This window comes from Bicyclus anynana, chromosome 7 (assembly GCF_947172395.1).
Source record: "Bicyclus anynana chromosome 7, ilBicAnyn1.1, whole genome shotgun sequence".
Taxonomy (NCBI): domain Eukaryota; kingdom Metazoa; phylum Arthropoda; class Insecta; order Lepidoptera; family Nymphalidae; genus Bicyclus; species Bicyclus anynana.
In genome coordinates, this window is record NC_069089.1 from 7,626,678 (window position 1) to 7,649,138 (window position 22,461).

Consider the following 22,461-nt stretch of genomic DNA (forward strand, 5'->3'; position numbering starts at 1 on the left):
CATAAAATATCTTACAATGTCACGAAAAGTACAGCGCGTTTTTTTGCTTCAACTATAACAGAATTCTCACATTTTCAACATAACTCAACCTCATTCTCATATTTTCAGCCTAATTCAACCGAATTCTCATTTTTCGGCCACCTGGGGTTTAATATACATTATTTTCCTATTTGCTGATTAAATTAAGCAAAAAGGAATTGCTTTTCCCTTTGCAGGTAACAAAATACACCTAATGTTGGCGCGCTGCTTTTAAATTACACAGCTTTTATCATAACAGCCGCTGTTTTGCTAAAAAATGTAAGTATTTTTTTATTTTATGCTAAACATAAAATACATTTACGAAAATTAAACGATTTCTACAATATTTATTGCTATTTTATATCCTTCTTTTATAAAAATTGCTTGTTTTTTAATGGGTTTTATTAAAGGGTCTGAAAATACAGGCGAAAAATCGTTACAGTGACAAACTCGATCGATCCAGATGTTAATATTTTAATGTCCTTTTAATATTATTAAAAGGTTTTTAAATTTAGGTCTTCGAACCTGCAGGCTTAAGATACACGATCATTTTGTCTGCAAATCGCTCTCTGTCTTCCCATTACAATGAAAGGGAGAAAGAACATTTTGACGGCCTCCGTGGCGCAGTAGTAAGCGTGGTGGATTTACAAGACGGAGGTCCTGGGTTCGACCCCCGGCTGGGCCGATTGAGGTTTTCTTAATTGGTCCAGGTCTGGCTGGTGGGAAGCTTCGGCCGTGGCTAGTTACCACCCTACCGACAAAGACGTACCGCCAAGCGATTTAGCGTTCCATGTCGTGTAGAAACCGAAAGAGGTGTGGATTTTCATCCTCCTCTTAACAAGTTAGCCTTCCATCTTTGATTGCATCGTCTCTTACCATCATGTGAAATTGCAGTCAAGGGCTAATTTGTAAATAATAAAAAAAAAAATAAAAGAAGAGAGATCCATCTCAGGTTCATTGAAATTTATTGTAGTGCCCAGCGAAATTTATAACTAAACTAGCGAAATCTATAAAGGTTAAATGTTAATACAATTATGTACCTACCTCTCTTTCCGTAGTTCGCTGTTCCTCTTGCGGAAAGTCGCCACAAGGATTTGTAGCTCTGAAGAGTGGCGCTCGTACAACTGTGACATCTGCGTCGTGAAGTCGGCAACTGGAGTAAAAGTTTGTTGTTATTGTTTGTGTGAGTTGCAATATAACATTTAGGTTCGAGTTTATCAACATTCGTTTAAACATAATCAACCGTTTTAATAAGTTGAACGCCGTTTAGTCCAAATTTCTTGTTTACCACAGCCCGCCAGTTAAAGACGTAAATCGGGCGGTTATGTTAACCGAGCTTCCATACCCCGGTTATTCATCGTTTAAGACGTCTTTGACAGATATATTTGCAGTATTTTTTTCATCTCAGAAACAATTCATTGTCTCTCTTAAATCAATCACTTCCTAGCTTTGAGGTTTTACCAGCTTTGATTTTCAAACAAAATATGTACCTTCTTATCAAAATGACAAATAATTGTCAATTTGACATGGTAAATAATAAAAAACAAATCGAAGCGGAAGCTCTCCAAATTAGGGGAAAAACGTCAATTTCCCAAAAAAAATTCCGCCGTTTGGAGAAATCCTCGCAACTTGGCAATGCTGTTATAGATAATAAATAAAATGTTCATAGATCGTTCACTCGCCGTTCTCAATCGCTCAGTTTACAAACCAGAGTCAATAAGCGACTGGTGAATTTAACGGGCCGGTTCTGCAAACGCCGTTTAAATGAAAGTCGGTGAACTCGGGTCTTAGTGTCTCATCACACGGGTGCCACGCCACAGTTACAAATTGCTGCAACAGTCCTCTTTTCTTTACATTTCATACATTTTATATGGACTTGCCGCACACGGCCGGTGCGCTAGTGGCCGTCACATGCCACGCCACGAAAAATTGTGATTGTGGCGAAATAATGATTTTATTAATGATTTAGATGCTCTAAACTACGAGTCTAAAGTCTTCTAACACTGCGTGTTGCCAGTGTTAACCTACGGATTCAAGACTGATAAACGATGGTCGCTAACTATTGGCCTCATAAGAAGGCTCAGTGTCATACAGGGCGATGGAGCGAGCTATGTACTTTCTCTGCGAGATCAAATCAGATATGAGATCTGTCGAAGAACCAAAGTCACTGGTGGAAGGGGCAATGGGCAGGGCTCATAGTTTTTAAAAACAGACATCCCAAGGTGCTGGAATTGCGACCCCGTAACGAAAGGCGCTGGCCGACGACATAGAACGGGTGTCGCTGATCGCTGGCGGCTGGAGATCTGGCAGTCCATTCAAGATGCTCATGTTCAGCAGTGAACGTCCATCGGCTGATAATGATGATGTTTACGATGAAACTAATACCTATTTGGTTAGATTTTTACTTCTAAAGAGGTGTTATAAGTTTGATCACTAAGTGTATCTGTGTCTGTCTTTAAGTATTGCTCATAAACGTAAGCCGGTCTCAGCTTAAAACATTTTGATAAAGACAAAAATCGGTCGGTTATAAAGAAAAAAATTATAACAGAACATCACTGAGCGCTTTCGCTAGAAACACGTCTTACTATCCTGAGAACCCTATTAAGTATCTAGTAAATATATGGATATCCTTATAACTGACACGGCTTTGAAGCAGAATATAGAAATTAAAATATGTACATGTGGTTATTATAAAGTTTGCAATTAACTAGTATATTTATTATTTACTAAAAAAATATAAAAGGTAGAGTACAGTTCTATTGCTCTGTTGAATAATTAATGTACCAAAAAAAATAAACTTGGTGTATTAGCTCGAATTCACTCATGAATTTGTAGTGTTTTAATGCTAGAAATTGAGCCAATTACTGCCAAAGTGGAAGTTTCATACCCTAAAATAATTTTAATTAAAACTTAACAGTTTTAAAATACAATGTATTAGCCATAGATTTTTCCAAGGTGTTAGCAAATTTTGTTAACTAAATAATGTTTTATTAATTCTGTAGTTGGTCGGGTCATAAGTGCCACGCCTTTGTAGAATAATCATTATATAAACAAAGTCATTATGAGCCATTGAGCTTTGTTCCGTCTAAAAAACATTTAGTTAAATTCTCAACTCTGAGTAGGGAAGTTGGTGGATTCCTCCAAGTCTCGAAGACTTCGTTACACCGTCGGTCCCGGTCATTATCATGAACATTGGTTTGTGGTCGTTAAATAAACATTATCGTCTTAAGCCCGCCAATCCGCATTGACGCTGAGTGGTGGATCTAAGCTCCTTATCCTTCTCCTATAAGGAGAAAGATCTGGCCCTGTAGTAGGCCAGGTCAGCCAGCCCTGTTATGTTAACAAGTCGATTCCATTCATATGCCTATGTAGCTTCGGATCCTCGGTCCTAGGTTTGGCTCCTAACCTGACCAATCTTTGAGCATATAAATAGGGCCAAAGAAAAAATAATTGATGTTATGTCAGTTTTTATCGCAGATGTTTTCTCTTATCACTCTTTCAGATTTTTACGGAACAATATACCTACTGTACACAATAATAGAGCCTACAATATTTTATATTGATATTGTTGTTTTCGTATACCAAAATTTGATCGAAAATTTTTGTCGATTCTATTTATTTAGGTTGGGCGTCATCATTTCTTTTATTTACGTGTGTATCTTTAAACACAAAAAATGTACGTGAAACATTTATGTCTCTGGTGTTTTGTTTGAGCCGCTATAGTTGAGAAAAAAAAAACACTGAAAGTTTTATCCAATGTTTTCTTTAATAAATTTCAATAATATGAAAAATAATGAAATACATTTTATTTTTATAAAAACTTTATTATTCTCCAAAGAATAAGTTAAATTTGGTGATACGTGTAATAAACTAATAACATTTTTTGATTACTTTAAAAAGATTAACTTTATGAAAAAACAATGTTGAATAGTTTGTACGGGAATTTCGATTCACTTTTTTGCATTTGTGTAACTCCATTGTTTAAAACATAGATAGTAAAAGACTTCTACAATAGAGAGTATAGAACCGCCAAAACCAAGACCAATACAATTTCCCATAGCGACGACCATATCAAGACCGGTACGAGCTACTTCCCGAGTGACTCTTTCAAATGGTCTGTTGCATAAAATGAATTTAACGATTCCAGCTTTTAAAACACTTCCATTATCAACTACTTTCTTAGCCACAATATTGTATTCAGGCTCGACGCAAGACGAAAGACAATTGCAATTCAGACCAGTTTCATTCACTCCAGATACTTTGAGCTTTTTCAGTGTTGCATAATGCTTTGTTAAACACTGCAATCCTCGTGCATCACAATACCTGTCTTTGTATTGTACTGGTGCGAAGTGTGAGGTACAATTACATAATTCCAACTCTGCTTCACTTCGGCAGTAGATGATGCACACTGAGTAACTGTAGTGACGATAACCTTCATAATTATCAGGCGACTCATCTGGAAACCTGCATTGTCGAACTTCAGGAGGAATAAGTGAAACTTCGGGATCATTTTGTATATCCACTATAGAGAACAGTATTGACCCCTCTGTATTAAGTAAGACAGATACTCTTCGATCTAATTCCATATTCCAATACGGCACATCCTCTGGCGAATGTAGGAAGGCTTCAAAATTCTGAGCTAGTTCAAGTTCAAGCGTGCCTAACTTACGCATATCTGGCGATGCAATGTAATAGGGCGTTCGGATTCCCCCAATTTGGTTGTTATTTATGGAATAACAACGTCCATATTCAGTTTGTATAGGTTCGAAATTTTGGCAACAGTTCATCGGTTTGCCATCCCACGTACATCTAATAAACAGATCTTTGCACTCAGACCGTAAAGCAGCACTGTAATTTGCAAATTCAAAATTATGAATGGTAGCGTTGTCTAGTAATGAGCAACTCTGACATTCTCCGGCGTAGAAAGCTACATCTCTTGCAAAAGGAAGAATCTTTTCTGCATCTTGTTTGTCTATCTTTTGTAGTTCCTCTAATATTTTGTCTGAATTGGCAATTTCACACACCGTTACCGAAGGGACAGTTGTGTTCCAGTCGAGATAATCAGTCTGCGTTGTAAATCGTATCGTATCTTCTTGGTATGTAGAAATGTATTTGTATATTGAGGCAACTGCTGCAACCCAAACGTGCACGTATACTATGAAATAAAAAATCCTGTAACCAATATGAATGTCCTTGCGAGCCAAATAACTGGGACCATGAACTGATAGATTTTCACAGGTATATTTTAGTCGTCGCAGTAAAACACTGATTTTTGCGGGGATAAGTTTCATTTTGCCCTTTTGTAATGAAAACCCGTAACGAAATACATTACTGAAACTAAGGTGATTGCTTTTATAGTGTAACTACATTAGCTTAATGTTTTGCTTTCTGGATAGTTTTACCAGTAATTGTGTAATAAACTCTATAACAAAAGGAAAACGTGAAGATAAAAACGCTTGATAAGGAACTTTTGGCAATTTTGTATGTGTATATTCAATTAGCAGCATAAGAAGCAATTAAAACCCATCAGGGTTTTAACCTAGCACAGTTTAGAACCTCAATAGCTCTGCAGTTATAGAGTGCGACTCAATCCGAGAGGTTTTGAGTTCAATCCTGCCTGTTGGACTATAAAAGTACTGATTGTCACCTGGCACAGTCTGTGCAATAAATTATTGGGTAAACGGGATATTTTACCATATCAGAGTTTACCACCAACCAACCAATTACAGTTATTACTACCAGTAAACGTAATATCTGAAAATAGGCTTGTTGACACTTGTTTTTAAATGGTCTTAAATTATCGTTCTACTAGATTGAAAAACATTTTTCCATTTTTTTCGAGACGTGATTACATGAAAATTTTAGTTTTTAAAGATGTTTTGACAAAACGAGTCAAAACGCCTGTTGGCCATGATGGTCTATATTTCAACTGTTTTATGACGTCACTATAAAAAATCCCTTACAAACGTTGTGTTTGACAAAAATATTAGTTAATAATTAGTTTGACGTTTAGACGTACATCAAGTAACATTGTGACGTCACAAAATGGACGACAGCGTTTTTGACGTTTGGAAAATTTAAAAAATACATCATTTTTAAATTAAGTTTTTAAGAAATCCTTATCTTTTATTATTTAATATTGATATATTTCAGACCCTGATTCCATGTAGGTACTACGCGAAATTAAAACTGTGTATATTAAATAAACCCTAATAAAGCTCTTTTTATTTAAGAATATAAAAAGGGACACCTGAAACATTTCCCTAGTGGTTCACAGAGATGTTTAAGTATTCACATCAGTTGGAAGACTTATTACTAGTTTTTATGTCACGGCTTAGACGGCTTAAAACTTCAGTATCATAATTACCTATCTCACCTTCAGTCTCCTTACGTGCTGACTTGAAGTCTTAATATAAATCACTCCTAAATGTTCTTTCATCAGAGTTTTAACTACTTGTTTAATACAATATTAAGTTTTTTAAGCAATGCAATTACATTTTACCATGCCTTATGGTAGTAGGTCAATGCAAGTAATAATATTTAAACATTAACTGCTTATATTTTAATTTTGATCTCTTTAAAATTAAAATGTATAAACTAATAAAGGTTCAATGGCCAATAGGTATTTTACTTTAGTTCCATTAATTAGGGAAAATATTCTTTAAAAATAAATGAAAATATAATGAAAATAGTTGTGCATATTTAATTAACTAATCCACTTAACGTATGAAAAGGCACCCGTGACTTATAGGGTCGGAATACTATTGTAAAAAAGAAATTTAGTTTACTAAATATACTCGTATATTTTTAATTTCCCTTTGGCGAGTTGGTCCTGACCTGTCTCCTAAAAGGAGAGAGGTCAGGCTTACAGGCTTATAGTGATGCCTGGTAGTCCACAAAAATCTACAAAAGTCCCAATTGTACTTCAGTTTAACGTTTACATATATGATCGCACTGTGAAATTTCACTCTTTCAATAAAAAGTAGGTACTCAGAATAAATTGTTATGAAGACTGATACTCGTATATTTCGTAAAATTTCATGCAGTTTTATAACCAAAATTAAAATTTTGAAAGACATATTACAAACTTCCGCACAACTTCCACAGAATGAAACTTAGCTTAAGCGCTAACTTAAATTTTAAACTTAAATCTTGCCTAATATATTCCATGTATTCGTAAGCTCTGTTTGCTTTAAGGTTTTTTTATTGGGTATACGTGAAAAAAAAAATAATGAAACATAAGACATTCATGACGATGGTCGTAGGCCAATTGACCTACGACCTTACGGTTCTTTTCATCGCCAGTAAGATAATAATACTTATTATGAACAAACAAACCACGGTGGTGGTAAACCATCCCTCCAATCAATCGTCCACACTGTCTGGAGTCTGAAGTCTGTCTTTATTATTTTTTATTGTATTCACTTACTTAAGAGCTCATCCGAGGAGGTACTATAGCTTGGCAAGTTGATGACACTTCCGTGATATGCGGGCGACGGGGGGAAAGACTGCGCGGGTGTGAAATCATGCATGCGGGGAAGTGAGGTGCATAAGTGGGGTTTCATTCACCGCTACTCGCCCCCGGCCCGAATGGAGTATTACGAAAGAATTTGCCAAGCTATAGCTATTCATTAATCATTCTTTAGTACCTACTACAAAAAACCATACAAATATCTGCAAAAACCGACCCTATAAAAAGGTTTTCGGGTTGTATACTTATGTAAAGTTACGCAATCAGAGTTAGATAACTCGGGAGACGTCCCCAAAGCACGTTCTTAATCCTTAATGAAATTTTAGACAACTTTTCGCAATAAAATTGTGAAAATTAAACGACTTAGCGTTAAAGCGTGAAGACTTAGAAAATGAGAACTTTAAGCCTCTTTTTGATTTTAATTTTAATTATCACGCAATAAGAAAATACTGTAGAATTTAAAACTTAATTTGCAATTTTAAACCAACTTCAAAACAAGTTATCAGTTCGGCTGTATATTTGTTGTTTTGCATATACGTTACGCGATTACTTGAAAAAGTAAATCGTCTTTTATAATTCTATTTTTTTGTTTGAAAGGTTTCTGATGTGATCATCATATCAGGATCTGATGATAGGATCCTAAATTCATTTTTATTCTTTACAAGTTGGCTCTTGACAACAAAATCTCACCTGAAGGTAAGTGATGATGCAATCTAAGATGAAGCGGGCTAACTTGTTAGGAGTAGGATGCCACACTCCTTTTCGGTTTCTACACGACATCGTACCGGAACGCTAAATCACTTGGCAGTACGTCTTTGTTAGTAGGGTGGTAACTAGCCACGGCCGAAGCCTCCCACGAGCCAAATAAATTAAGGGTAACTTTCAAAAAATAAATCACCGGGTTAGCACCGCCTTTAAAGTAATCAGCTGGTGGAACATAATAATTTGATGTAAATTTTCGTTTATTAGTTTAAAGAGTACGTTTTTGAATTTTATTTATCTAATATTTTCATTTCTATGTGGGTAGTTGATCGGTAAAATCGTCTGATATTTTTTGCGTAGGAGTAGATACGTCAATTCGGGTAGGATTGCATTGCCTTTTAAGAGAGGAGGCGAAGATTAATTGGAAAGTATTCCCATTGAAGGATTTATTTGCTATTTTCAGAACAGTCAATTATGGAATGGAGCTTCAGATAATTGACTAGTTCGATCGAGTTATAATCGAAATGTATAAATACAGATTGAGTTATACTATTGTACCTGACACTGTCATTAGATACATAGGTATTTTACCATCAACTTTAACTAGGTACTTGTGCGTTTCATAGCAAACGCCCGCGACTTCGTCCTTAACATATTCGGTGCGGTACGAGGTCAATTGACCTCGTACATCTAGCGTCTTCAAGAGTTACGAGGTCGATGGACCTTGTACCAGACCACATACATTTTTAGTATGTGGTCAAAAAACCTCGTACAGCACCAGAGGAAAGTACAGAAATAATCAGTGCCGCAGCAAACGTGTGTTAATCTTGCCCTGTCACAAAATCCGTTTTTAATCGATGTCCACTAACTAAAACTACCTCCTTGTCGAATTTTATTTGTCTACGTCAAGCAGATTTTAATATTTCGTGTTGCCTGATCTATAGGTGGTAGCAAATTATGGAGTCTAACCTAACCTAATGATCAGCGTGCCTAGAGGGACTTTTCAATGTTTTCATACTGTTACTATCGTGTTAACGTAAACGCGGATTTATATGAAATTGATATAGTTGCGCAGTAGTGCCACTAGATAGCGCTGTTTCAATTCCTTAGAAATTTGCGTTTACGTTAACGTGATCTTATGCTAAACTACGAAGTTGTTGACGGTTTTCACACCATTCAACTACACAAAAAGGTATTTTTACAGAGTTCTTTAACCATCGAACGCGATTACTACAACGAAACATCGATTCTATAGAGACAGTTTTTATAATCCCATTAGATCTTTGATTATAATATACTTTGACAGAAAAAAAACGTCTAGCGGGGCAGATCCTTAGGTAATTAGTCCGAGTTACTATGCGATTAAATAAAATTACGCCAATTGAGTGACTTTGTTCGCTTTCATGGTTTTAGTTTCGACTTGTGCCATATCTATACCAATATTATAAAGCTGAAAAGTTTGTTTGTTTGATTGAACGCACTAATCTCAGGAACTTCTGATCCGATTTGAAAAATTCTTTCAGTGTTAGATAGCCCATTTATCGAGGAAGGCTATAGGCTATATTATCCATATTTCTACGGGAACGGGAACCACGCGGGTGAAACCGCGCGGTGTCTGCTAGTCTATAGTAGTCACGGTCGGTAGCTGTTCTATAGGTATAAAACCTCATGTATTATTTCAGTTTAATGAGCAGGCTCCACTTAAGGCCGGGAACGTGCTAAGTTGAAGGCTCTCCACAATATAATATCTCAGCACAATAGGTGCTCGTAGGTTCAGCTTTGTATCTCATATTTCTCAGGGGCTTAGTAATTTCACTCGCAGGCACATGTTCGTGTCAACGTGACACTGTTATTTTAGTGGTAATAATCTGATTTGAATGTGGAAATTCAAATTTTGTTGATTTGTTAACTTATGTAGATTACTAGCGGACGCCCGCGACTTTGTCCGCGTGGAATTTAGTTTTTCACAAATCACTCAAAAACCATGGATATTTCCGGGATAAAAAGTAGTCTATGTGTTAATCCAGAGTAAAATCTATTTCCATTCCAAGCTTCAGCTAAATCGCTTCAGTAGTAGCTGCGTTATAGAGTAACAAACATTCGAACATCCAAACAAACTTTCGCGTTTATAATATTATTAGCAGGGTTATCAGTCATCTTAGCACCCGCTTTCATAATTATTATTTTATTAGCTGACGCGCGCAACTTTGTTCGCGTGGAGTTCAGTTTTTCACAAATTCCGCGGGAACCATGGATTTTACCGGGATGAAAGTAGCATAGTGTTAATTCGGAGTAAAATCTATTTCCTTTCCAAATTTCAGCCAAAAATTCACTTCACTTCACGTCAGCGCAAAAAAGGAACAAACATACACACATACACAGACATTTGCCTCTATAATATTAGTCTGAAGAAGTAATAATAAGAAGACATAATTTTCTAACAGAATTCCGACAGACGACGAGCAGTATCATCGCAGTAGATCCCGTTCTCGTAAAAATTCGGCTGAAAATGTAGAGCTATTCACTAGTAGGTACTACAATAATTTTTAAAACTGGTTAGTTTTGACGTAAAAGCGTAACAAACAAAAATAATTATGGATATAGTGCTAATAAATAAAACATAATCATACAAAATAAGAGTATATCAATATCATATAAGATAGTGGTCGATAATGTACTTAACGAGTTGCGAAGCTGAAGTGGCAATGGGCGGGGCACATAGTTCGAAGAGCCGATGGACGTTGGGGTCCCAAAGTGCTGGAATGGCGACCCCGCACTAGTAAGCGCAGTGTTAGCCGACCCTCCACCACTGAACTGGACTCAAGCTCAAGCGAGTCGCAGGGATTCGCTGGATGCAGGCGGCTCAGTATCGTGATGTTTGGAGGTCCCTACAAAAGGCCTATGTCCTGCAGTGGACGTCCATCAGCTGATATGATGATGATGATCAATGTACATAAGAATATCAGTCTAAGCCCAACAACCCGTGTAATGGCGATTAAAATACGCAAATAATAATGAGGCATACTAAAGTAAGTATAACATGATATCTAAATATGTCAAGATCAGGGTATTCTGGAAAAGGATCGTAAACCTAAAATATGCCTCCGACGACGTGACTGGAATAATATCATCACTTATGATTCATAGGTAGTAGTAGGTGAGTATCCAGCAAGTTTTACCAATAAATACATTTTTTCCACAACACCGCGTGTCTACCGTTAAGCTTCTAAAAGATCATCGGATTTATTCATGACGTAACGGATTTGAGAATTGAACGTAATGGACCGATTTTATATTTGAAATCCGAATTGAAATATTGAATTTTCATTTTCTAAAATTCAAGTTAAACTAAAAATATGACGTTGTTGACGGTTTTCACACCATTCAACTTCACAAAAAGGTTTTTTACAGAGTTCTTTAACCGACGATCGCGATTACTACTACGAAACATTCTATAGAGACAGTTTATATAATCGCGTTAGATCTTAATAAAGCTATATTTAATTCCATATAAACCTAAAAACTAACACTAAAATACTGAAAAATTATACTCGTAGCTACTTATCATTATCAACCCACATTCGGCTCACTACTGAGTTCAAGTCTCCTCTCAGAATGAGAGGGGTTAGCCCAATAGTCCACCACGCTGGCCCAATGCAAATTGGCAGACTTCACACACGCAGAGAATTAAGACAATTCTCTGGTATGCAGATTTCCTCACGATGTTTTTCCTTCACCGTTTGAGAGACATGATATTTAATTTCTTAAATTACACACAACTGAAAAGTTGGAGGTGCATATCCCGGACCAGATTCAAACCTACATCCTCCGGAATCGGAGGTAGAGCTCATATCCATAGGGCAATCACGTATATCAACATATTATTCATGTTCTTGTGTCAGGTGTTTAACATATTAGTTTGAATTTATAAGGTATACAAACCAACTTAACATTTTTAATAACTTACTCGTGTATACATAGGTATACATTATAACAGTATACAAAACAGTATAACAGTATACAAACACAAGGTTTATATTATAACAGTATTAAAAAATGTTCCTTTGTGTTCAGATTTTAACCAAGTCACGTATACAAGCGGAAGTAGACTCTAGAGTGGTAACTTTGGGCTTCAAAGTTCAAGTAGTGCTTACTTATTTTATCTTTCGATATAACTTGATACGTATCACGTTTAGGTTACGATTGAATCGTGCGTGCGTAGGGTGGTAGCTTTTATTTTTATCGAAGGCAGATTTGAGCTTGAATGTGAATATTACGGAGGTTTTATAGACTCATACCACTTATCGGTTTATATTTCTCCTATTATTAAAAGGCAGGCAAGTTCGGGTACAAAGTAAAGGTGTGTGCACACTGGTGTTAATAAATTGATTAAAAGTGACGTTACTTTATAGTCACGCGATGGATTTACAACACAGAGGTCCTGGGTTGGACCCCCGGCTGAGCCCGACTTCGGCCGTAGGCAAAGACATATCGCCAAGCGATTTAGCGTTCCGGTACGATGTCGTTTAGAAACCAAAAGGGGTGTGTATTTTCATCCTCCTCCTAACAAGTTAGTCCGCTTCCATCTTAGACTGCATCATCACTTACTATCACGCGCGATTGTAGTCAAGGGCTAACTTGTAAAGAATAAAAAAAATAAAGGTATAATGAGTTTAGGTCGTATAGATATTTGAATTGACCATGATTTTAGAAGTGTGAGTGGGGGTATTGTTCTAAGAGCCGATTTTTTGTTTATTCTTTACAAGTTAGCCTTTGACTACAATCTCACCTGTTGGTAGGTGGTAGACGGTAGGGTGGCAACTAGCTACGGCCGAAGCCTCCCACCAGCCAGACCTGGACAAATTAAGAAAATCTCAATTTGCCCAGCCGGGGAGACCGTCAATAGCCGATGTTGGAGTCCCAAGGTTTTTTTTTACAATCTCACCCGATGGTAAGTGATGATGCAATCTTAGATGGAAGCGGGCTAACCTGTTAGAAGGAGGATAAAAATCCACACCTCTTTCGGTTTCTACAGGACATCGTACTGGAACGTTAAATCGGTTGGCGGTAGGTACGTCTTTTGCCTACGCTTTTTATAAGGTTTGTTACAAGCAAAACAAAAAGTAAAAATTCAATTTTTTTAAATTAAAAGCCAAAACAAAGTGGTGCTTCTACTTCGTTTGAACATCAAAAAACCAGCAAGCTAAAATGCGAAACCTTTTCGTTTAAGAACACTTTAGTCCACACGAGGATTGAACTGCCAAGTTTCCCTGAGAGCTGTTTCTTTGTGGAACACTTGGAAATACACACTTGAGAGCCGTTCGCACAATGAATCTAAATGAGTTTTGTATGTAATTGAAAAGCAACAAACACATTGTGTCGATACTTTGGTTCCTTTTCTCTTTTCTAGAGTATGTGTGCTAAGTGTCTTCAATATATAAACAGACTCTTTGGTAATGAAATATGGATGCCTGACTAGTTTTTAACCCTTATTCATTAATAATCAGAAATTAGGAGATCCGCAGGCGAATCAAAGTCGCGAAGCTAAAGTGGCAATGGGCAGGCCATATAGTTCGAAGAGCCGATGGACGTTGGGGTTATGAAGTGCTGGAATGGCGACCCCGCACCGGAAAGCACAGTGTTGGTCAACCTCTCATTAGATGGACCGAAGACATAAAACGGGTTGCAGGGAGCCGCTGGAGGCTGGCGGCTCGAGGCTGTTGGGCTTGGAAGTTCATGCAAGAGGCCTAAGTATGTCCAGCAGTGGACGTCCATCTGCTGATAATGATGATAATGATGATGAATAATCAGGATCTATCAGGATTGATCGCTAACTGGGCCTTATAAGAAGGCTCAGAGTCACACAGCGGGCGATGGAACAAGCTATGTTAGGAGTATCTCTGCGTGATCCAATCAGAAATGAGGAGATTCGCAGAAGAACCAAAGTCACCGATATGGCACAGCGAGTCGCGAAACTAAAGTGGCAATAGGCAGGCCATATACTTCGAAGAGCCGATGGACGTTGGGGTCCCAAAGTGCTGGAATGGCGACCCCGCACTAGCAAGCGCAAAGTTGGTCCGCTGGATGCTGGTGGCTCGAAATCGTTGGGCTTGGAAGTCCATGCAAGAGGCGTACGTATGTCCAGCAGTGGACGTCCAACTGATGATAATGATAATGAATAATCAGGATCTCTCGATCCAAAGACGTGTATGAGATAACTACTGGACTTTTGATAATAATGATGCCTCAAAGTATTTTTTAATAATCGTCAACCGAATCTCGGACTCCCAGTTATTACAACTCATACTATACTCAGCAGTTACAGCTTTACGAGAGCTCGCCACTAGTCCACTCGCGTAATCCCACCTGATTTCCGCTAACTGCAAACTAAATTGCATTGTTGGAATGAAATTCGAGGGAATGGCGGAAAGCACGTCACATGAGGCTTATAAAATAAATTAGAGGAAACAACACGAATCTCACTCGTAATACTGTTGTTATGAATGGGATGGGATATTAATTAAGTTGAAACTTGCCTTTCCATTATTTTGATTACAAGATTTAAATATGCATCTAATATGACGACCAGCTTGTATTAAACTCGCCCTGTTAGTAATCAAATCTGCTGCCCTAGCCAAGTGGCACGTCGATTCTTTTTCTACGATCGCTAACGCTTCGAAAACTAGAAAAAAGTATGGGAATGGCAGATCTTGATCACATGACCTGTCGATAGCAAAGATATATGATCTGTCGATGTTCAAACGAAGTAGAAGCACCACTTTGGTTTGGCTTTTAATTTATAAAAAAAATAATTTTTATTTTTTGTTTTGCTTATAACAAACCTTATAACAAGAATAGGATGTAGGCAAAAGACTACCACCAAGCGATTTAGCGTTCCTGCCCCCCTAGCCAAGTGGCACGTCGATTCTCTTTCTACGATCGCATACGCTTCGAAAACTAGAAAAATCTATGGGAAAACAGACCTTGATCACATGACCTGTCGATAGCAAATGTCATTCCCATACATCTTTCTCGTTTTCGAAGCGTTAGCGATCGCAGAAAGAGAATCGATGTACCTCTTGGCTAGGGGGGTTGAAATGCTAGGTTTGAAGCATTCTCTGATTTATATTAATTGGTGTAGGTATTTGCATATCTTCAGTGACAATATAGTGATGTTAGAGTTGGAAAAGTAGATAGACGGCGAAAGTGATAATCCCATCGAGTTGGGGTTATCTTGAGCATTTCTAGGAAATTGTTTTTAGTTTTGTTTTTTAAACTAGCTTTAAACTTGAAATTTAGTTTTTCACAAATCCCGCGGGAACCATGGATTTTTCCGAAGTGAACCGTATGAGCAGTAGCCTATGTGCTAATACAGAATAAACTCTGTTTCTATTCCAAATCGCTTCAGTATTTGCGGCGTTAAAGAGTAACAAACATCCAAACAAACATTCATACTAACATCCATACAAACTTTCGCGTTTATAATATTAGTAGGATTTAACATATAACTATAATATATCCATTATCCATAATACATTAAAAATGTAGAAACAAAGGTCTTGTGTATTAAATATAAAAGAAACGAGACGATAAAAAAATTGTGTTAGGAATACACAGAATACACAAATTTGTAAATTTTTAAAATAGTCACGTCTGTTATTGGCAAATTTTGAGATTATTGAAGGGATTTTTATTAAGATGCTTGTGAAGAACTCCAATTTGGCAGACAGATAAGTTAGTAACAATGCTATCAATATATCTTATTAAAATATTCGTCACAATTTTCACTTGAAGCCTTAGCAAATATATGAAGACTGAAAAAAACATTTATCAGAATTCTCACAATTAGAAAAGAAAAGTTAGTTTGGTACTTACTTAAAGTTTTACTCAAAAAATAATCTCAAGAAGGAAATACTGTATTTTTTGTATGTAAAAATATACTTACTTTGTTATATTTTCATAAAATCGACTTGAGGGTTTTTGTCCCGTGTATTTAGCAAACTTTTGCATTTATACTTTGCTTGGAAGGGTTCGTAATGGAAAAGTTTTAATAATATGCTGTCCCAAATTTAGTTTGATCGAATTCAAAATATTATTCGTATCATAATATTTTGGATATGAAGAAGCTTAAGGAGAGTCCTCAGGGTGTTTTATTCTTTAACCTTCTTAGTATCGTACAAAATCGTAATTTTAGCCATTTAATGATTATTGTGATTTAAAAAAAAAATTACAACTCCTTGATCATCAGTACATCTCTGCAGACTACGAAAAAAGTGAAGTCGTTTGATACTTTTTAGTTGAAATTACTTATTTTAACAAACTAAATATTATTATATAAAATACAAATTACAAATAACATACCTACAGTCCGATTGAGAACCTCCCCCCTTTATTAATCGGTTAGGTAATAGTGAAAATAATTAGCCTTGAAGTCGGATAGGTAATAGTGAAATTAACCAGCCTTCCGAACCGGTAGTAGAAACTTTACAAATAGTCAACTGACGTATCAAAAGTGCTTGTAAGCTGATGAATTTTGAATTAAAAATATTTTTTTAACTCACACCTGACCTAGTAATGGATCTGCTGTAAGACGGAACTAAGCATCAAGAATATGTTGATACTAGCAGATGCCCGCGACATCGTACGCGTAAAATTCAGTTTTTCACAAATACCGCGGGAACCATGGATTTTTCCAGCATAAAAGTAGTAGTAGTAGTAGTCCAATGAAAGTTCTATAAAGGCTTAGCCGTTCCAGAGATTTTCCCGGACAAAGAGAAAGACGGACAGATAAAAATTAATAAAAGGGCTTGATTGTGTTTTAATATCGTGTAAATATAACCACATGTACACAGTTATTTTGAAGTCACTGACAGTCACTTCAATTTTATTTTCGAGTATGTAGAAAACCCGCCACCCCGCATTGAAGTAGCGTGGTCAGTCTAAGCCTTTTAACCTTCAATAACGAGGTAGGTTTCTCCTTAAAAACCTTCAATAACAATAAGGTTTGGCCTTATAAATAGATTGATAATGAAGAAGATGATGACAACAAAATCATTAAGGTTTAGCACCCCTGTCGATAATAAAATGCTTAATTTGATTTATCTAAATATAAAAGCTTTGCAATGGCTTTCGTCGCCACAAAACTAAACGAAGATCAATCGAATTTATTCATGACGTTGCAGACTAGAGCAACGGGCGAAATGGTCGGATTTTATTTATGAATGGCCATTAAATTATCCCAGGCATCGTTTATTGACTGGAATTCAAAGAGCTGCGAATTGCTGTTAAACTTTAAAGTACATAAACTTTTAAACAGTAATAGAGTAACGTCTTAGATATTTAGAATTACTGATTCAATATTTAAATTATTAAATAATTTAAATGAAAAACCACCTCATTTTTAACTAACTTCAAAAAAAGGAGGAGGTTCTGAATTCGAGTCCATTTGTTTTTTCCAATATTTCACTTTGGAAAAACTTAATTTTACCGATCTACTAGTACTTTAGTCTATAAATTTTATATAAGGTTTTCTACGAATACGAACCTCAAAGTGTCAATATCAATTTACACCAACTCTATCGTAACTTCGATTTAAGTTCGCCTTGTACAATGTCAATTGGGTTCAAACTAATAAAAACTTGAGACCAAAATACTCCGGGTAACTATTTGCAGTGCCAAAGTTGTCTACATACTTACAGAAACTAGTTAGAGCACAGTTTCAAACTGAGAAACGAGGTAAAGAAATGGATGTCAGACGTGACCTCGTGAATGGATGATGGGATTTCTCTTCTTTATATTACTAGCAAACGCCCCGCAGTTTCACCTGCGTAGTTTTTGTTCCTGTGAGAATACGGGAATAAAATAGCCTTTACCGCCTCCACCAGGCTTTCCACCAGGGGCGGCATACCATATTTTATTTAATTAAACAATAAAAGGTGTATACATAAACTTATTAAAGTGATTTCGGCTTACAGGTCCTGTAGACTCCTTTCACTTCGATTCTCTAACCAACCCAGAGCGTTTTCAGGGCAGGTCTCAGAAACCACGGCTGAAAGATTAAGCCTCAATACCGTTTTCCTCACACTCCGACGGATGTTGAGTGAAGGATATTCCGAAGTATATTACGAGTATGACACTTGCAAAGGTAGCTTTCTATCAGTAAAAGAATTTTTAAAATCAGTTTAATAGATAAAGAGCCCTTACAATACCACACACTTTACTTCTTTTTAATATTATTAGTATTATTAGCCGTGATAGCCCAGTGGATATGGCCTCTGCCTCGGATTCCGGAGGGTGTGGGTTCGAATCCGGTCCGGGGCATGCACCTCCAACTTTTCAGTTGTGTGCATTTTAAGAAATTAAACATCACGTGTCTCAATCGGTGAAGGAAGACATCGTCAGGAAACCTGCATACCAGAGAATTTTCTTAATTCTCTGAGTGTGTGAAGTCTGCCAATCCGCATTGGGCTAGCGTGGTGGGCTTCTCATTCTGAGAAGAGACTCATACTCAGCAGTGAGCCGAATATGGGTTGATGACGACGAATATTATTAGTATAGTATATATATTAGTCTATTAGTATAGACTAGCCGACGCCGGCGATTCCGTTCGCAGAAGTCTGAGTCACTCGACATTGTTCGAGTACTTTGCAGAGCTATCAGCGGCCGATCAGCCAGGTTCAGCGCACTTTTAACTTATCATTTTAGGTTATGATATCATAAATTATGAAAACTGTATACAAATAAGTATTTATTATCATATGGTATCGCGGGCAGTAGCTATTCAAATGGAATTAAATAGCTATTAGTGGTCGGCTATCCCGTTACCATAATTATTTAAATCAGCAGATTGAAAATTATTGTTATTTTGTAATATAATATTTTGATGATTTAAACTAAACTGGCAATGTTGTGCTTTCATTAAATTATTCAGTCATCATTAACATTGAATGAATTTAATTTGATTACATACAATAAACAATGAAACGTACTGTTGGGTTTACTCCAACGTATAATTTTGAACTGTATTATAGCTGGTTATGAATTCGATCAGTTCCTTTATTTACAGAGGAAACCTACCTTTCGCTATTGTAAATTCGCCTAGTGACTTGGAGAATAGCGTCCTCGCCTCATTCGTTATCAATCCATATTCAGCTCACTGCTGAGCTCGAGTCTCCTCTCAGAATGAGAGGGGTTAGGCCAATAGTCCACCACGCTGGCCCAACGCGGATTGGAAGACAGCACACACGCAGAGAATTAAGAAAATTCTCTGGTATGCTGGTTTCCTCACGATGTTTTTCTTCACCGATAGAGACACGTGATATTTAGTTTCTAGATAACGGTCATCAACATCTCCCTGGGTCGCAGACTCCATCAAACCAAGTTAATTGTCTTTTTTGTTTTTACACAGTAGCTCCAATTTTTTATCATCTATCTATATCTATACTTATAATAAATCTGTAGAGAGGTCAATTCTGTACATGAAATATATTTCCAAAATAACTATCAGGGGGTGATTAGTGATCGATACTGATGCCAAAAATGCAATCAGTAAAATTTTTGTCTGTCTGTCTGTCTGTCTGTCTGTCTGTATGTTCTTTATAGAAACAAAAACTACTGGACGGATTTTAACGAAACTTGGTACAATTATTCTACATACTTCTGGGCAGGTTATAGTATACTTTTCATTACGCTATGATGAATAGGAGCAGAGCAGTGAAGAGAAACGTTGAGAAAACGGGAGAAGTTACTCAGTTTTTTAAGCTTCCATCGCGTGTACAGCCTTAATGGTTAAAGCTACATAAAAATAATGTATGATGGAAATGTTCTCCTTAAAATTATCTATAAAATCACAACAGCATATATATATCTATCTTTTATGGTTGACTCACAATAACACGTGTAAGTCCCAATAGCTTAGCAGTTCGGAGCTTTCTAATTATATTTGTCTACTCTTATGTTTATAACACTCATCACTCATCCCTAATAAGAAAGTTAACATTATAACCTATTCAATAAAAAAAGAATCATAAAAATCGGTAAAGAAACACCAAACTTATACAAGAAATATGCTAAGCCATTGCGCGCGTAAATACTAATTCATGCTATATGGATAATTTTTGTGTAACGGTTCCCGCGCTCGACACCACTCGCGGTGGGAGGAATAAATAACGAAGTGCAGCCTTAATGAGTAGGGTAGGGGTAGGGTAGGGGTAGGGTACGGGTAGGGTAGGGGTATGGTAGGGGTAGTGTAGGGTAGGGGTAGGGTACGGGTAGGGTAGGGATATGGTAGGGGTAGTGTAGGGTAGGGGTAGGGCAGGGGTAGGGTAGGGTAGTGGTAGGGTAGGGGTAGGGTTGGGATAGGGTAGGGTAGGGGTATGGTAGAGGTAGTTTAAGGTAGGGTAGGATAGGGGTAGTTGAAAGTTTACAACGACTTTCACGCGGACGAAGTCGCGGGCGTCCGCTAGTAGACAATAAGACCGTACAACAGCCTGTTGTACGGTCAAACATTGGAGATTCTTATTTGGATGCGAGTTACCATTGCATTTTATAAATGACAAACATCAACAATTATTATCAGTTGGTCAGAATTCGAATTATATTTAATGTATCGAAACGTAATCATTATTTAAAAAAGGCTACCAAAACTAAGTAAGTACTTGTGTTTAAAGTATTTAAAAGTATGAGTAAATGAAAAAATGCATGTCACGACTGTTTGTTATTAGATGTTAAAAATTCAGGTAATTTTATTAATAAAAAATATAATTCCTGAGATCTACGCGAACATAGTTAGTTCTAAATTGTTTACAACTCATTAACATAATTTCGCTTGAGTGTTACCTTGTGCGCTTCGTGAAATTTTGTATGCAGTGAAGGTAAATTTTTAATGAAAAATGTTTGCAACAAGCTCAAAATTCAATGTAAAACATTCACTAATGCCTATAAAGCCCACATATTAGTTACGAAAACATCACAAAGTTCCATGTTCATAATAAGGAAATAATTATAGTTCTTAATTATTTATAGATTAGGTACCTACCAATATTAGGTATATTATTAGGTAAAGGTAAACTTTGGTTTATTTTGAAAATTCTTTTACCAATAGACTACATTTTAACATAGAGTAACATAACCATTGAGTATATATTATTCCCACGGGAACGGGAACTACGACGGTGAAAGTGTGAGCGTCTGCCATTATTTACAGTATTTTCTCAGGATAAACCATTAAATTATAAACTATATTTTGTGCAACAGTCAAACAACTATTTTAGCACAGCACACTGCTAAAAGCGCAAACATTCAGAAAACTATAATACTAAGTTTAAAACATTTTTATTGATGGTATATTAACTTCCTGATCACCTCACTGAGTAAAGAAAAATTAATTATTTAGCAGTGGAGATGTAATGTGTAGAGGACACCAATGCTCTGGAGTCACCAAATCTCTGCTCTCAATAGTTAGCTTCACAAATGTACTAGAGAAGCGGGTATATATATCCCGTATTCCTCCCGTACTACGAGTATATTATACTCGTTGTTCGGGAGAAATGTCAAGAGTGTAGCAACGAAGAAGAAGATGTATTTTTTCCGTAAGTATGGTTTGTCTTTAGCATATAAAGAATGCTAAACAAACTACAAAGGCTTTTATGCCCCTAATGTACTCGTATGAACAAAGATCAGTCACATTTAGCTTCATTTACACTGATGGTTCAGACTTAATGCAAGCTTAATTAGAACATTTCGTGGAACAGATTATTCGGCGCGGTACATAATATGATTGTCTGTACGTCTATCATAATTTACATATTACACGAATAGCTAATTTTCTGAAGATCTGTTTTCTAGTGCACCGTTGGCACATCTACAAAGATTATAAAGAGGAAATATTGGTACCTATACGCTGGCGCTATTACGCCTCCGGATGGCAAGACTTATCCTTTGCGCCAAATAAGCGCCAGTTATTGGGTCATGACCTGACGCATGGATCAATTTGTCAGATAAGTATAGACTTTTTTTTCCTTGACATACAATGTATATTAATTTAATTAATATTTGGATAAATTGGTATTAGTATAACGTTAACGTGTTATTATCGTAGCAGAAATGGAACCGGAATTTAAAACAAACTTTGAATGGGCGGCAGTCAACTAAGGGTGCGTTTCCACTCAGCGGATCAGAGCAGAGACATGGAAAAATGTATCAATCAGATTATTTACACCTGACTTCATTATATTATCCAGTAACGATTTATATTTGATGGAAATATTTGT

The 22,461-nt window shown here is 36.6% G+C and overlaps 1 protein-coding gene across 7 annotated transcripts in view; it reads right to left on the minus strand.

Annotated features, from left to right (window-relative positions):
- The window catches only part of LOC112043704 (uncharacterized), a 231,573-nt gene that overhangs the window by 130,618 nt on the left and 78,494 nt on the right, over positions 1 to 22,461 (minus strand). For all 7 annotated transcript variants that reach the window (XM_052882476.1, XM_052882475.1, XM_052882477.1 and 4 more), the window contains one exon: positions 1,063 to 1,171. In XM_052882476.1, coding sequence (XP_052738436.1) covers positions 1,063 to 1,171 — 109 coding nt within the window. The remainder of the gene's footprint in view (positions 1 to 1,062; positions 1,172 to 22,461) is intronic.